General features: G+C 41.2%; 1 protein-coding gene across 2 annotated transcripts in view; it reads left to right on the forward strand.

The window, feature by feature from the left end:
- SPON1 (spondin 1) overlaps nt 1-16,377 on the forward strand; it is a 744,565-nt gene that overhangs the window by 507,102 nt on the left and 221,086 nt on the right. For both annotated transcript variants that reach the window (XM_073576349.1, XM_073576350.1), the window contains exon 7: nt 15,475-15,539. In XM_073576349.1, coding sequence (XP_073432450.1) covers nt 15,475-15,539 — 65 coding nt within the window. The remainder of the gene's footprint in view (nt 1-15,474; nt 15,540-16,377) is intronic.

A 16,377-nucleotide genomic window follows, 5' to 3' on the forward strand; every position in this document is an offset into this window, starting at 1 on the left:
ACATCCATATGCTAAAGAAAATACCACATGGTTGTAGTTTTTGCAACAATCTAAGAGACTAGATTTTTTTTTTCATTTGGAAAGGTTTAAAAACAAAATGCATACCACAAAGAAAAATAGCTTTCAAATGACATGGAGGGTGAGTAATAGTGACCATGTTAAAACTTCTTAAATGCAGGATTTTCAATCATGTTAGATCATATATTTTGATCATCTGAGTATTTCATGTGTATGACCCCAAGAGTCCAAAAATGGTGGCTTTTATTGTCCTCTTTTAATTTTTCCACAACTTAACAGTCATTGACAGGGATGATGCTGTGGCTTATGACCATACTATCACTTCCTTGAATACAATATGCAAGTTTAACTTAGCTATTGCAAGTCAGAAAAAAAACAATGCCCTTGTTTAATTGAAAGTGGCATTTTTCATGGCAGTCTTAAGGAACTGGATCACGGAATTAAGCTGTGTTTAATTCACTGAAGGGAATGTCACCCTTTTTTCGAATATGAGCTGCTGGCAACGACATCAGGGGCTTATCTACAGCATTCTGAAATGCTGTAGATAAGCGCCCGATGTAACCTGAAAGATAAGAAAAAAAGTTAGATTATACTCACCGGGAGGGGAGGTCCGGTCTGATGGGTGTCCTGGTCCAGTCCGGCGCCTCCCATCTTCATACAATCCCGTCCTCTTCTTTCCTTCCTGTCCTGCTCCATTGTAGAGGTGTCAAACCACAGGGCAAAACCTGAGGCTAATCCGCAGATAAACCACAGGTCTTTTGACCTGCGGATTTTGCCAAATCCGCTTGGAAAAATCTGCAGCACAATCTGCAACGTGTGCACACACCCTAAGAGTCACGTATCTTTACTGGTGTACACTCTCACCAGGACTGGAGCACATTTCTGGTAAATATTACAACACCAAAGTGTAATCAATTTTATTTAATAAGGTGGGCGGGCTTCACCATACCTCGCCCCATCATGGCAGCGCCCATTTTGGCACAACTGACTGGGACTGCTGAATTGTGAAAAAATTTTGCAACGTTTAAAGGTATTTTATGCCAAAAAACTGCTGAAAACAAATTCACTAATGGGGCCCTGTAACTTTTGCAGATCGTATCACAAGTAGTATTTAAATTGTTTACATTCTACATGTTAAAAGAAATGTCAGACAATGATACTGAAAACTGCATTATATTTGAAAGGGTTTTATTTTAATAATTATAAAAGTAGTCTGATCTACAACCGACAAAATTCAATAGCATTTATAAAATTTCCCAAAAATGTCACGATATCTACTAGTAAACTAAACATAAAGTCCAACTTTCACAATAAAAGATATAATAAGAAAAGGAATAAAGAAAGCAAATATATAGCCAATACACCACTAAAACTACCCCCGTTCTAGTTTTTTTAAAAACCTTGTAGATAACTCATAGATGTGATTCTTATTGTCCTCCTTTTGATCATGTGTTGCCTTTTCCAAGTGCTGTGTCTTCTGAGTCCAAAATGAACTGCTGTAGTTTCCCAGGTTAGAATATAAATGAGAACATCACACCTATGTCATCAAATACGGCTGGAAGGATTACTTCTCCAGGTAAAAAATTGTTATATCCACTTGTTTATCAACGTGTAATAACATTTTTAGTGATGAGCGAGTATGCTCGTTGCTCCGGTTTTCCCAGAGCATGCTCGGGTGGCCTCCGAGTATTTTGGCGTGCTCAGAGATTTAGTTTCTGTCGCTGCAGCTGAATGATTTGTAGCTACTTGACAGCCTGAATACATGTGAGGAATGCCTGTTTGTTAGGGAATTCCCACATGTATTCAGGCTGTACATCAGCCATAAATCATGCAGCTGCGGCAACAGAAACTAAATCTGAGTATTTCCAAATACTCGGAGATCACCCAAGCAACGAGTATACTCGCTCATCACTACATTTGATACATTTAATTTAGAAATGTTTATGTAGGTTGTAAAGTTTAGATACATAGTTTCTGCTTTCCTCTTTCTTTTGACTTATTCTAAATGCTCTACCATTTAACTAGCTATGAAAATGAGTAAGTGTGATGATATTATTATTCCATTTGTTGGAAAAAAAAGGTCCTACTTAAAATGTGAATAAATGTGAGCATCATGTTTTCTAATAATTTTAAGCACAAACCTCAGTGACATTGTAAGAATGTCAGCAAATAGGTGAGGCTGTAAAAACAGCCCCCCTTGGGCAAGAAAACCAAAAGCACCCACTCCAAAATCAACTCATACATGCAAGTAGAAAAGCAGAGCAAACGGGTAGATAGAGTAAAAGATCATCTTTATTAGTTTAATACATACAAGTAAGGTTGCAAGTAATGATAAATAAAATCATAAAGAGACAGCACCACAGGATAGAGCACAAAAGACGCCCAAGGAAACAACTCAGCCACCCTGCATGAAGTGGCACTAAAGTGTATAGAATTCAACAAATGAGTACATGCTGCCTCACTCCATTCACCTAGGATTTCCTACACCGCCATATGTAAAAATTATAGTGCACCAAAAGCGCTAAGTGCGCCAAATATAAGAAGCGGTATCTTACCGGGGATGGAGGCAGGAACTGAGTGGACCCGGGGCCAGGTGGGGGAGAGCCCGACGCGCATTTCGCGTGTGTATAACCACGCTTTCTCAAGGGAAACATGCCCTCTATAGCAACAACCCCACCTTCCATAGCTACAGGCCCTTCCTGACCACATGAACAAGCCCTCCTCACACAGTAACAAATCCTCCCCCTCTAGCAGCCTCAGTGCAGAGAGCAGAACCACCCAGCTGCTCCTCCCCCAGACACACGCTGAACACTGATCTATGGAAAGTGAAACTGTAGTGAGGAGGAAACGACCAGTTCTCATTTCAATGCCAGAACACCCCACCCCCCTGGACGTTTTTCATAGAAGCAAGAGATGATATCTTGGAAACCAAGCAGACTAGCCACAGAAGGTAAATTACTTATTGTCAGCATTCTGCAGCCCAGATATGCACTGAGATTATGTGAAAAGCCCAGACAACCCCTTTAAGTCAAGCTTTGTGCTATCTGCAGGGGGTGACTTTTTATTATGCACAGGTAATTTACCGTTTGGTAGTGTAACAGTATTATTTTAAGCGTTCTCTAAAATATTTAGTCTAGGATGTTAAAAAAAGCAAGATAACAAAACATTGGTCCACATTTACTAATGCAATGAAACATACAATGTACTTTTAGTCCAGGCACCCGAAGATGCAGCAAATTGATCACAATGATGCATAGTATGTGATAGTTTGCGTGCCATATTTAACTTCAACTACATATTTTAGGTGACTATTAACATGTGCCTAAAAACTGGTGTGTTTATAGAGTGGCCAAAGCCACACCAGCTCTTCTGCACACTTTCGAATAGTGTTTAATATGGTTCAAACATCTATAGTTTTGGAGAAAATCAGGAGCAATTTTATCTTAACCAGTTTGTGCCAAAAAGGTGTGACTTGCACTATATTTCTGGGACTACCACAACCAAGAAAGTGACCTGTTTTTTCAGTCACAATAAGAACAATCCACAAAGGATAAACAATACTTAGATCAGCACTCAGAAAGTTAACACTTTTAAGACAAGAGCCCATTGTATGTATGTAAATGATCACACTGTCTATCTCACAAAGCATGCATGTTGTAGAAAAAATGTTTTTTTTTCACACTTTAATGTTGTAATAGTCTCATTAGAACCATACACCGTACCACAGCATAGAGGCTTGTTGAGGGTGCTTACTCTTGGAGCATGAAACTATCTAGCTTTTCCTGTGACATCCTCTTTAGTAAGCTCCCAGGAGAGGGTTTTTCAAATCTTTTAACCCCTTTACCCCCGAAGATGGTTTGCATGTTAATGACCAGGCCAATTTTTTCAATTCTGACTAGTGTCACTTAATGAGGTAATAACTCTGGAACGCTTCAACGGATCCCAGTGATTCTGAGTCTGATATTTCGTGATATATTGTACTTCATGTAAGTGGTAAAATTTCTTCAATATAACTTGCGTTTATTTGTGAAAAAAACGGAAATTGGCAAAAATTTTGAAAATTTCGCAATTTTCCAATTTTGAATTTTCATGCCCTTAAATCACGGAGATATGGCACACAAAATAGTTAATAAATAACATTTCTCACATGTCTACTTTACATCAGCGCAATTTTGGAACCAATTTTTTTATGTTAGGTAGTTATAAGGGTTAAAAGTTGACCGGCAATTTTTCATTTTTCCAGTAAAATTTAGAAAACCATTTTTGTTTTAGGGACCACATCACATTTGCAGTCACTTTAAGGGGTCTATATGATAGAAGATACTCAAAAGTGACACCAATCTAAAAACTAAGATAGGGAATCTATTTACAAGTGTAGTGATGATGTTGACTCTATGTGCATTCTCCAAAAACAAGCCGTAGTGGATGTTGCTGAGTGAAAATTGAAATCAGTAGTGCCCGTACATTCTAGTGCCCAGTACATTGAATTGCCCATGCATTGATTGTGCCTAGATCATGCTTCTGGAGACATGGATCCTATGGAGACATAAGCCCCATAAATTAGGCTGGCTCTCATCACTACAGAAATGTCAAATACTTTGATAAATGTGGTTTATACACACTGTGCGGCGCACAAGGAAGGGGTATTGGATTTGGGAGTGCGGAATTCGCTGAATATCTTTTGGGGTCGAGGAGCCATTTTGCTTTTCCAGAGCCTTTGACTACCAGTAATGTTGAAGCTCCTTATATCCACATACCTAAATTGGACATGTCCATGTGTGCACAATGAGTCATCCACAGCCCAACCATCTGTCTGTGTGCAATGAGTCATCTACAGCTCAACAATAACTTAGGTATCCATAGTTACTACCACTAGCAGCTAACTGACTATATGCGTCGGCATACCCATGGATACCTAAGTACTGTAAGGCCCTTTATAGGAGTTAAGTGACATATCTAATAAGGAAAGGAGCTCGCCCTGGTGACAAGTTAAGGCATGTGGGGGCATCACAACACAGAACTAGACCCCAATCAGAGAACCATAAAACATCCGGACTCCTTATCTATGAACTGGTCCAATGTTTATATTTATGTTTCTCCCTCTCCCATATTGATAGTTCTGCTTCACGTCACTTGTCTTATCTATTGCATTTTTTCTAGGCTGTATTGTGCATAAATATGTGACTTCAGATTTTGTATTAGTCTAGCCTGATGAAGAGACCTGAGTAGTCTCGAAAGCTTGCAATGTGTTACCATCTTTTCAGTTAGCCATTAAAAGGTATCAACTACTGAGGACTCTCAATCCTGAATATTTTTCTAAGTTAAGGCATAAACCTTTTTTGAACGTTAGCCTGTGAGGCAACACTGTGAGGCAGCAGTGTGAGGCAACAATGGGAGGCAACACTGAGGCAACAGTGTGAGGCAGCATTGCAAAGATGGATCAAATTGATTGCGCTGCTGCACATAGAGAAGCGAATCGCATACGGATCAGACTCAAGATCCTCTACACTGCAGGCTTATTTTGAGCTAAACAGAGTTGACGCTTCCGCCCGTCAGTATTTGTACAGTGAAATCCCTGGACACTATGTCTGGGATAGAAATGCTCTACCAGAAAGATGGAAAAAACGACAGGCTCAATTTGGGAAAAAAATTGCCCGAATGTATACAGTCTCTTTAACAGATGGTGAGCTGTATTACCTAAGAATCCTTTTACTTCACATAAGAGGAGCAAAGTCTTATGCTGACTTAAGGACTGTCAATGGAGTCATACATGACACGTACAAAAATGCGTGCATTGATCTTCATCTTTTGGAAGACGATTCCCAATGGGAAGACGGTAAAACGGATGCAATCGCTTTCAAAATGCCCTACCAACTTTGCAAATTATTTGTTATAATTTGTGTATATGGGGAACCAGGTAAACCATTGGCATTATGGCAAAAATATAAAACCGTATTTATGGAGGATTACACCAGGCGGTAAACTCCAGAAATTGCTGAGCAACTGGCTCTTCGTGATATTAATGAAGTGCTCTTAAGCAATAAAAAGTCCTGTACTGACTACGGATTGCCAACTCTAGTAAATGTTCCAGATGAAATACTGGACCAATTGAATTATGCTGTAATAAAGCAGAAGGCTGAGCAATTGAAAGCTATGCTTAATGAAGCTCAGAAATCAGCTTTCGATGCAATTATGCAAGCAGTCAATGCTGCATCACAGCCAGACAACACTAGCTCACACTGTTTTTTTCTAGACGGCCCAGGAGGCAGTGGGAAAACATTTTTGTACAACTGCTTGCACAAGATGCTACAAGCAGAAAAGAAGTCTATTTGCTCTGTAGCCTCTACAGGATTGGCGGCTACCTTACTACAAAACGGTAGCACCTACCATTCTAAGTGTGTACAGGTGCACTCAACCATGTGAAATAGCTTGCGCTCAGGAACATTGAGGGATAGCGCTATCGAATAGCTCTACCCGTTCATTTCCTTTAGGAATAGAGCTATGGGATGGCTCTACCCATGCACTTTCTTCATGGATAGCCCTATTGAATAGCTCTACCGGAATAGTATTAACGACAGAGCTTTTTAATACACAAGGTAGGAGTGGCAGGAGAGGTACACCAGGTATTTATGTTTGCTGTTAGTCTGCACCAGTCTGGTGCGTGGTTACTCCCTATTGCGAGTTCAGTCTGATGCATGGTTACACCCCATTGTGTGGTTCGTAATCCCAGCGCGCCACCCGAAGGGCGCACAATCACTTTTTTCTATTAACATGATGGACCTGAGGGGACTTACTTTTTTTGTGGACTGAGTTGAAGCTTTTGTTGGAACATTTTACATAAGATTTTGGATCACTTTTACTCTGTCCACTGAGCACTTCAATCAGGGTTATCCTCTAAATCTCTAAATGGCTTGATTCAGATGAAACCCCCGATCCATTCACTATGAGGCAGCAGAGTTATTCTGGACTGTGTTTGGCCTATGTGCAGCAGTCTCCTTTTCAGAACTGCACAAAACTGTATTCGACCATGCTTTTATGCACGCTTAAATAAAAGATCATAGGACAGAGAGTCCACAGTGTTTCCATCAATCTCATTCTAGAGCATCTTCCATCGTGGGTTCAGTCTAAATCACATATTACTGTTTTTTTATGCCATTCAATGTGTTGTAAAACTGACAACTAGTGATGAGCGAGTATACTTGTTTCTGTCAGGTTTTTCTGAGCACGCTCTGGTGACCTCCGAGTATTTTGGGATGTTCAGAGATTTAGTTTTCGTAGCCGTAGCAGCATGATTTGTGGCTGCTGGACAACCTGAATACATGTGGGAATTCCCTAACAAACAGGCATTCCACACATGTAATCAGGCTGTCTAGCAGTCGCAAATCATGCTGCTACGGCAGCAGAAACTACATCTCCGAGCACTCCAAAATACTCGGAGGACACCCGAGCATGCTCGGAAAAACCCGAGCAACGAGTATACTCGCTCATCACTACTGACAACTTATTCTTCATGTTAGTACAATTACAGCAATACCACATTTATATTGTTTTTTTGACTTGCCACTTTTTTACACAATAAAAACTATTTATTGGAAAAAAGAATTGTTTTTACATCACTATATATTGAGAGATATCACTTTTTACTTGTCTGCTGGCAGATCTTGTTTTTTTTCAGGACAAGATGATGTTTTCAGCTATACCATTGTTATTACCAGTCGATTTTTTGATTGCTTTTTCATTATACAAAAGTGGAATAAAACGCATAGTTTTTTTTCCACATTTTATGTTAATTTTTATGGTGTTCACTGAAGGGGTTAACTAGTGGGATAATTTTATAGCTCGGTTCATTCCGAATGCAACAATAGCAAATATCTATACTTTTTTCTTGTTTATTTATTGTATTTTTGGATCGTAAGGTGCACTTTCTCACAAAAAAATTTGGGAAGAAAATGGGGGTGCATTTTATGTTCTGAATGTAGTTTACCAGGGGAGGGGATGGCCACCGGGGAGCGGGGTCGCAGGAGGCCTGCGGCAGCAGAAGTGATCCTCCTGACCCCATGCTAGGAGGAGCAGTTGTCCCAGCGGTGCAAAGCTGTGGGCCCTGGGAAAGGGGACTCCGCTCAGCTCCTACATTTTATGAATGCTCAGGGCCCACAGCCTTTCACCACCAGGACACCCCTTCCTTCTAGAACAGAGCTTGTAGCGTCGTCCCACAACCAAAACAATACGTGTATCAAGAGTACAAGACTTTTTCCTCTTGTTCCTGATCAGTATATTGCTGAAGTTTCTTTAATGCCTGAGGAAAAGATTATGAGATCCCATCCAAAGTGATTTTGAATACTGCACTCCTGTACTCCATGTCCCTTTGTGACTGCACTCTGTTATTATGAGATTATCAGAATCTGCGCCCAATGGAAAAATCCTGAATTGAATATACTAGTCTAGTTTTTACATCTTAGATTTAATTACCTTTGAAAGAGGAGTAACACTTTACTGATAATATAATTAAATCATCCCTAAATGCTATAGATATTATACCAAGGAAAACATTTTATTTTTGTCCAGAGTCCTTTCTGAGCTTAGACACTAGACTTCAATCAGAATCCCTCACAAGAAATTAATGTCTAATAAGTCATCTAGGTAGTCTTCCCTTCTGTCCAAATTGCTGCAAACTAGATTTAATTGTAGAAACTCTATTCCCTTTCCTATACAATCAAAAAGTGTTATGCAAAAATATAAGAGAAGGTAAGTAGATGTTTTATTAGCCTCTTTTTGGTCAATGAGGGCATATGTAAACATTAAAATTTGTGACGGTAACCTTGCCCAGTGTATAAATTTGGCTATGACATAGTACACTTTGCCTAACAAATGTATTTGGCTCTGATGAGTAATTACTTGTCCAACAAGAATACCAACTTTACAGTGTTGAAATGTAACTTTGAGGTGATCAGCTTCCGTAGGTTACATTTCCTACTCCTTTCCAGATCCCCCAAAAATATCTCTTTAATGTTCAAGTGGGCAATGAATTTTCCTCAAGCACCATATGAGAGCCTGTGATGGTTGTGGATGGCCAAACCAACAGTGGTAAATTGATTCTTCTCCATAGTCCCACCACACAGTACAATGTTCCCACCCAGCCTCTCAAACAGTATCATGTCCTGAAATAGTATTATATCTCCACAAAGCTCGTCATAGAGTATGATGCCCCTACAAAACCAGAAACACAGTATGATGTCCCCACAAAGCTCATTATAATGTCCATTTACACAGTATGCTGTCTCCAAAAAGCCACACATGCAATATAATTTCTCCACACAGCCCCATGTACCGTACTATAATGAAATAATCTCCCCACACAGCACCCCCGTAATAAAGTGACCCCTCAGATATCCCCACCATGGCACGATATCAACTCCCAGACATTATTATATACCCATAAAGTTTCTCAAGCAGTATGTTGTCCATGCACACAACCTCTCAGACTGGAATGTCCCCTCACATAATATCATGTCCCCACTGTAAGAAAAAGTCCTACTGAGAGCTGGAAGAGTCGGGAAGAAGTTCCACAGACGATCTCTTATCAAGCTGAGGTCGAAGTTTATTCGGAGATACACAGCAAAACAGATACAGAATAACAGAGGAGCTGGAATATGCGGGCAAAAACAGGAATTCAGACAGGCAGAGATTTGCTAGGAAGTCTGGCGATGGTAAGGCTCTGTGCCCTGGCCATGGTGAGGCACAGTGGCATGATGGCGATGGAATGGCCCCGATCGACAGTAACAGGGGCTTCTTATACATTACCAGAACAAAGAAAGCTGCATTTTGCCGCAGAGGGCGTTAACATTATAATTCTAAGGCGTTTTCATGGTAATCTACAGAAACGTGGTTTAGAAAAGAGACTATAATGACATAATACGAAGATATTAATTAACATTTCTTCAAGCAACACTAAAACCCATAAGTCATTGGTATCTATGGCTACTGTCCTAAAATCTTATCATTGTCTCCAGTCTAGGTCCCTAAATTCTTACATCCTGATATTTTAACTACTCTACACTTCGCTACCACACTATCACATATAAGCATACTGACCATATATTTGGTAACCTGTGACCCTATTGATTGATCCAATCTTCCTCTACGCACATCGGCTGAGGTTGCTAGGAGACATGATCTCATTTTCCATCCTCCATTTAATACATTTTATCAGCTCTTTTGTAAAAGTTGAATCTTCTCTAACTTTCAACAAAATGGCTGCTAGAGACAACATGGCCGCTCAGTATATTATGACTGACATTCTCTTACAAGTCCCCCTCTTGTACTCTATCCAGAGTACAACATACAGGACTGTAATATTCATTGGTGAATTACTGAAAATAAGAATATTGAGGTAATTCAGCACTTTATGCACGTGTGTGTGTAAGGCAAACGTCCCTAAAAATAGCACAAACACATAATAAAAAAATAATTCAAATAGTCCCAAATAAGTTGCACAATAGTCAAGTCTTTTGGTCTTTTTCTTCTTATTCTTTGTCTTCTGGATTTTCCTGATCTCAAATAGTCCCAAATAAGTTGCACAATAGTCAAGTCTTTTGGTCTTTTTCTTCTTATTCTTTGTCTTCTGGATTTTCCTGATCTTCTCCCCCTCTCACACTAGCAGAGTCCCACTGTATAGTGTGAAACATCTTCTCCTGGTCATCCAATAGGTTCATGGTCCCAGGAGTCGAATATGAAAATCTTCAGCGGACCTGGAGAAAATAGAAAAAAAAGAGTGGAGTATCAGTCCTTACCAGAAATCTCAGTAAAATAATTAAGAAGTCTATACTGATTGATATGAACCATTTTAATCACCTTTTTAGCTTGAAAATTTGAGCAAAGACTTAACCATTGTTGTTGGGATGTAAAGCACTAGTCTATCATTAACCCGTTTGTAGTACAAGCACTCCCCCTCAATGGGCAGGGACTCAAGGGAATTGAACAGAGATGAGTCTCCATCCTTCTCCTGTGCTTTTACGAGATATTGAAGAGAAGAATAAACAAGGGAGGGGGGCTCTCGGGGTTTTTTTAGTAACTGCAGCGATGACTTCTTGGGGATATTTGTCCTCGCCTGTGAGCGCAGCTTCCCTGGCTGCGTGATCTACATATGCATTGCCAAGGATGTGAGGGTCAGGAATTAGCCTTTGGTGTCCTTTAATTTTGCAGAAGGACCATAATTTTGGAAATTCTTTACCCCGTTGCTCAATTTGTTTTAGAATGTCTGCATGCTGCAAGGGCTTGTTCTGAGAATCAACCATCCCCCTAAGGGCCCATACATTAAGATATAGAGTGAGTGACGACACGACATATGTGCTATCACTGAAGATATTCATTGGCTCTGGACACACGAGAATGACCTGTAAAGCTGCTTCCAACTCAGCTCTTTGAGCGGGGCAATGACCAGGGAGTTTATACTGCAGCAGCAATGGCTTAGCTGGAAACCACACAGCGAAGCCTGTAATGCCCCTCATGCCAATAGCGAGCTCCGTCGATATAGGCACAAGGGATTCCCTCTTGAAAGTCTGCTCGGAAGGGAGAGGGAGTAACATTAGCCTGTTCAATTTGACAATCGTGACTTTTTCCTGCATACTGCATCATCTGGGCTAAGTGATATTTCTCACCCACTTCGACTTGTAAGTCTCTAGTCTCAAAATCAATGATCCATTGGGCCATTCTCTGTGAATTAATACCTGAAGCTTTTCCCTTCAGCAAAGTTTTTAAGGTGACATGCGGGGTATGTAAAATTAAAGGAGCAAATCCCACTATATGTCTCACTTGATTCATAGTCCAGTGCACGCCCAGTAGGTGCTTCATGCACTGAGTGACTCCTTTTTCCACGGGGGTCAGCAACCTGGAGTAATAACCTAGGGCATACAACTGACTAGATACCTCTGGGCTGTCTTTGGGCCATTTTTGTAGGAGCACAGAAGAAATAGAGATATCACCGGTGTGAGTCTGAATGTAGAAAGGCTGGGAAGGGTCAGGGTTAATCAATGCAGTAGCTGCCGTAAGGGTGCGCTTTAATCCCTCAAAAGCCTGTAAGGCGGCTCCCTCTACATTAACAAGGTCAAAGTCATTATCAACATTTTTCAATAAATCATACAGTGGTTTAGCCAAATAAGCAAAATCTTCAATGAATTCTCTGGAAAAATTAATAAGACCCAAAAATTTTCTGAGTTCAGTAATATTAGTTGGTATGGGGACAGCCTGAATAGCTTTAACCCTATCATACATGGGCTTCTTTCCTTCTGCTGAGACAGACACACCCAGAAATTTAACCTCTGATTTCATCAATTGTACTTTATCTAGACTCATCTTGAGTCCTGCCTCTTGTAAAGCCTGACAAACATTTTCAAGGGTTTCTCTGTGTTCACATTCATCGACAGTTTGAATCAATAAATCATCCCCATACTGTAAGACTTTGTCTCCGTAACCAAGGGATTCTAACATCTGAGCCAATGCCTGATGGAAATACACAGGAGAACTGTGAAATCCCATGGGCAACCGCGTGCGAAGCGGAGTGCAGATTCAGGTGTTAGGGGTACTGAGAAAAAGCCATTTGCAATATCCAAACAAGAAAATACCTTACAATCACTCCTCAGCTGCGACATAACTTCAGGGACAGATGCAACAAGGTGAGCAGCTGAGGGAGTGTACTTATTTACAAGTCTCAGGTCTACTACCATTCGAAAACTGCCATCTTCCTTTTTTACAGGTAGAATAGGACTGTTACATGGAGAATTACCTTTCACAACCACACCTTGTTTCTCCAATTCACTGACTGCTACCCTTATGTAAGGGATTGCGTCCTCCGGAATACGGTACTGACGCTGGAAAGGTGGCAGTTTTTCACCATCAATTTTAACCTGAGTTTGCATTAACCCACAATCAGTTTTCTTTGAGATCCACAATTCAGGGAACTTTTGCTTCAATTCATTCTTTAAAGCATCATTGTCAGCATTTTCAACATTTTCACCAGTACATGCTCTGAAACTAGCAATGGGTAATTTATGACTCTCCTCCTCCTCTACATGGACAATTACAGAACAGATAGTGGCTTCTTTCTTCCGCCACAAGACTTTGTTACATAAATCAACAACAATTCCCATTGCTCCCAAAACATCAGTTCCCAAAATAGTGTACCGTAACTGTGAGTTTACCCAAAAAACGCATCGAAGACCCCTTTGCTTCGATCCCCCTGTGTCCTGAAATCTCAGGTTTACTGGACGACTTTTTACTGCTTGAATACAGGAGTCCTCAAATTCTACAAAAGTGTAGTCTCAGGCAGTCCAGGGGGTGACTGCAATTTGTGTCATGTTATTGAAACTGAGGCTCCTGTATCGATGAGGATGTCCTCCCAAGGCAGCCCCTCTATTCTCCCTCTGACATAAGGTCTACCGTCCTTGCCCAGGGAAAGGGGGGCAAGGAGGGTAAGGGGAACAGGGGGAGCACTCCATCAATCAGTGTTACCTGCCGTGGGAAGCCCGAAAAATCCATCATCCCCATCTGGACATGGCTTCCGTCCAACAGCTGCCATCTCCGCCCCAAAGAGATCCTTAGTCAGGGTCCGGTCCTCATGTTCCCGTAGCTCCTTGATCAGGGGAGCGTAGGGACGAGGAGGAGTGACCCCTCCCTTAATAGCATGGATCTCCGGGTGCGGATGAGTGAAAGCCATTGGGGAAGGAGCAGGAGCAGAAGGCTCCTGTGAGACTGGGTTAACCATTTGAAGACCGCTGTACTGCTGATACTGCCTAGGGTCATTCACTGCTGGATACGGAGGTCTAACTCCGAAAGGTGGTCTAGAAAACTCCCGGGGCCGTTGGGGGTTAAAGGGCTCCCGGGGTTCTTGGGATATAGGCCCTGGCACAAAGTTGGGACAAAAACGTCTAACATGTCCCAGATGTCCACAAAAATAACACAAGGAAGGACCTCTCATGGGATCCCGTGGGGGCTCTGCCGAACGGGACCTGCCCATTCTCGGCAGCTGCGCATACCCCCCGGAACTCCTGGCCTCCCGGAATCAGCAGATACATCCCGAGGTGAATGGCATGCAAAAACATTAGACTCATCACCCCTCACCTCAGATTGCATCGTCCTAACAAAACACTCACTTACTTTCCTCCCAATTAGGCAACATTTTTTTAATAAATTTAAGATGGACCAGGAACATTTGGCCTGGGATTTTTCTCTCGGGGTAGAAGCAGCATCACACCTAACCTAGGGTCTGCATGTGCTGGAGCTGTCGGGACAATATATCTTTCCTCAACTGTGTCTGCATAAGCTGGAGCTGTTGGGACACTATATCTTGTTATGTACTACTTCACTCATTCTCCTAACTCTCTTGCCAACATACAGTATTATGTCCCCACACAGTATGATGTCCACCCAGGGGTTTCTTACAAATTATTATGTTCCCTCACAGCCTCTACACAGGTATCATATTCCCTCACAGCTCCCTATATAGTGTTATGACCCCACACAGCTCGTCCCACACACTATTATGACACCACACAGCCCCTTCAAATTACGTCTTTCTCAGCATCCCTATACAGACTTATGTCTCTTTGCAGCAACCTACAGAGTATTAGTATGTTTCGCAAATATCAGTCCAAAGAAAGAAAGACAACATCCGGCACTGTCCCTGGGAAAGAAATACCCGCAAAGCTGCATGTAACCGCTATCAGTGTAACACCTGTAACCCTTTACTGAACGGGTGCTCTATCCATGTGAAGAAAAAACATGAAATGTCATAGTAAAAAAGACAGCAGGATGGCACTCACCGTTCTCTTGAAATGATTCACTTTATTTCATATCGACAAAGCATAGCACCGGCACGGTGCTCCACACAGCCTTCATACACAGCATTATGTCTCCACACCGTGCCCCATGCAGTATTATGTCCTCTTAGCCCCACTACACTACAGTCTCTTTACATTCCCTCACACAGTATTATATCCTCACACAGTCTCCCATAGAGTATGATGTTCTCACAATTTCCCACAAATACTGACAATGTAAAAACAAATTAATAAAACTACTCACCTAGCCTCCATTCTCCCATTGCTTGTGACTGCACCTAGTGACATCATTAAACCTTCCTCACTCTCAGGCACACAGTCTCAATGTTAAAAGAGGGAGCTGATAGTTCCCTGTTCCATCATTTTATTCACCAGTATATACATTCCAATGTTGCAGATACGAGAGAAAATAAGATGATGGGTTAAGTGTGGCCATGTTTTCCTAGATGCCATTATATCTAGGCCTTAGACTGTTCTTGTCAAAGGACTATTCCGGAACATCCTATGGGCCACATGTGGCCCGCAGGCTGCACTTTGCCTAGTGCTGTTTTGGAGTAAACTTTTGCATCATGAAGTACTGTAGAATTTTTTGATTTAATAGTAACATTCCTTTCTTTTTTAGGGTGATGAAGTATTAACTGTCATCAAAGCCAAGGCACAGTGGCCAGCTTGGCAACCTTTGAATGTGTAAGTGTGAAAAGACAAGTTTCTCTTTCATTTTAAGCTCTTTCTAATTTTGTTGCGGAATATGTGACACCTGCTTTGTCCCAGAGATAAAGTGATGAACTGAGTAACCTAGAGGTGGCTCACTCTGACAAATCACTGCTAACAAGCACATCAGATTTTTTAACTATATTGTAGTTATATTGTAGACCAAAGCACAACACATGTCACAAACTATACAGTGGTGTAAAAAAAAGTGTTTGCCCCCTTCCTGCTTTCCTATTCTTTTGCATGTTTGTCACACTTAAATGATTTAGATCACCAAATTTATATTTTAGGCAACACAAGTAAGCACAATATGCAGTTTTTAAATGAAGTTATTAAGGGAAAAAGAAATGCAAACCTACTGTTCCCTGTGCGAAAAAGTGATTGCCCCCTATAACTTGTTGGGCCACCCTTAGCAGCAACAACTGCAATCAAGCATTTGCGATAATTGCCAATGAGTCTTTTACAATGTTCTGGAGGAATTTTGGCCCACTCATATTTGCAGAATTGTTGTAATTCAGCCACATTGGAGGATTTCCGTGTACAAACCACTTTTTTAAGGTCAAGGTACAGCATCTCAATCAAATTAAGGTCAGTAGTTTGACAAGTCCACTCCAAAGTTTTGATTTAGTTTTTCTTAAGCCATTCAGAGATAGACGTGCTGGTGTGTTTTGGATCAGTCCTGTTGCATAACCCAAGTGCACTTCAGCTTGAGGTCACGAACAGGTGGCCGAACATTTTCGTTTAGAATTTTTTGTTTGATAGCAGAATTCATGGTTCCATATACCACAGCAAGTCTTCCAAGCCCTGAAGAAGC

Source organism: Dendrobates tinctorius, unplaced genomic scaffold, assembly GCF_039654945.1.
Source record: "Dendrobates tinctorius isolate UK_male_01 unplaced genomic scaffold, ASM3965494v1 ptg000048l, whole genome shotgun sequence".
Lineage (NCBI taxonomy): Eukaryota > Metazoa > Chordata > Amphibia > Anura > Dendrobatidae > Dendrobates > Dendrobates tinctorius.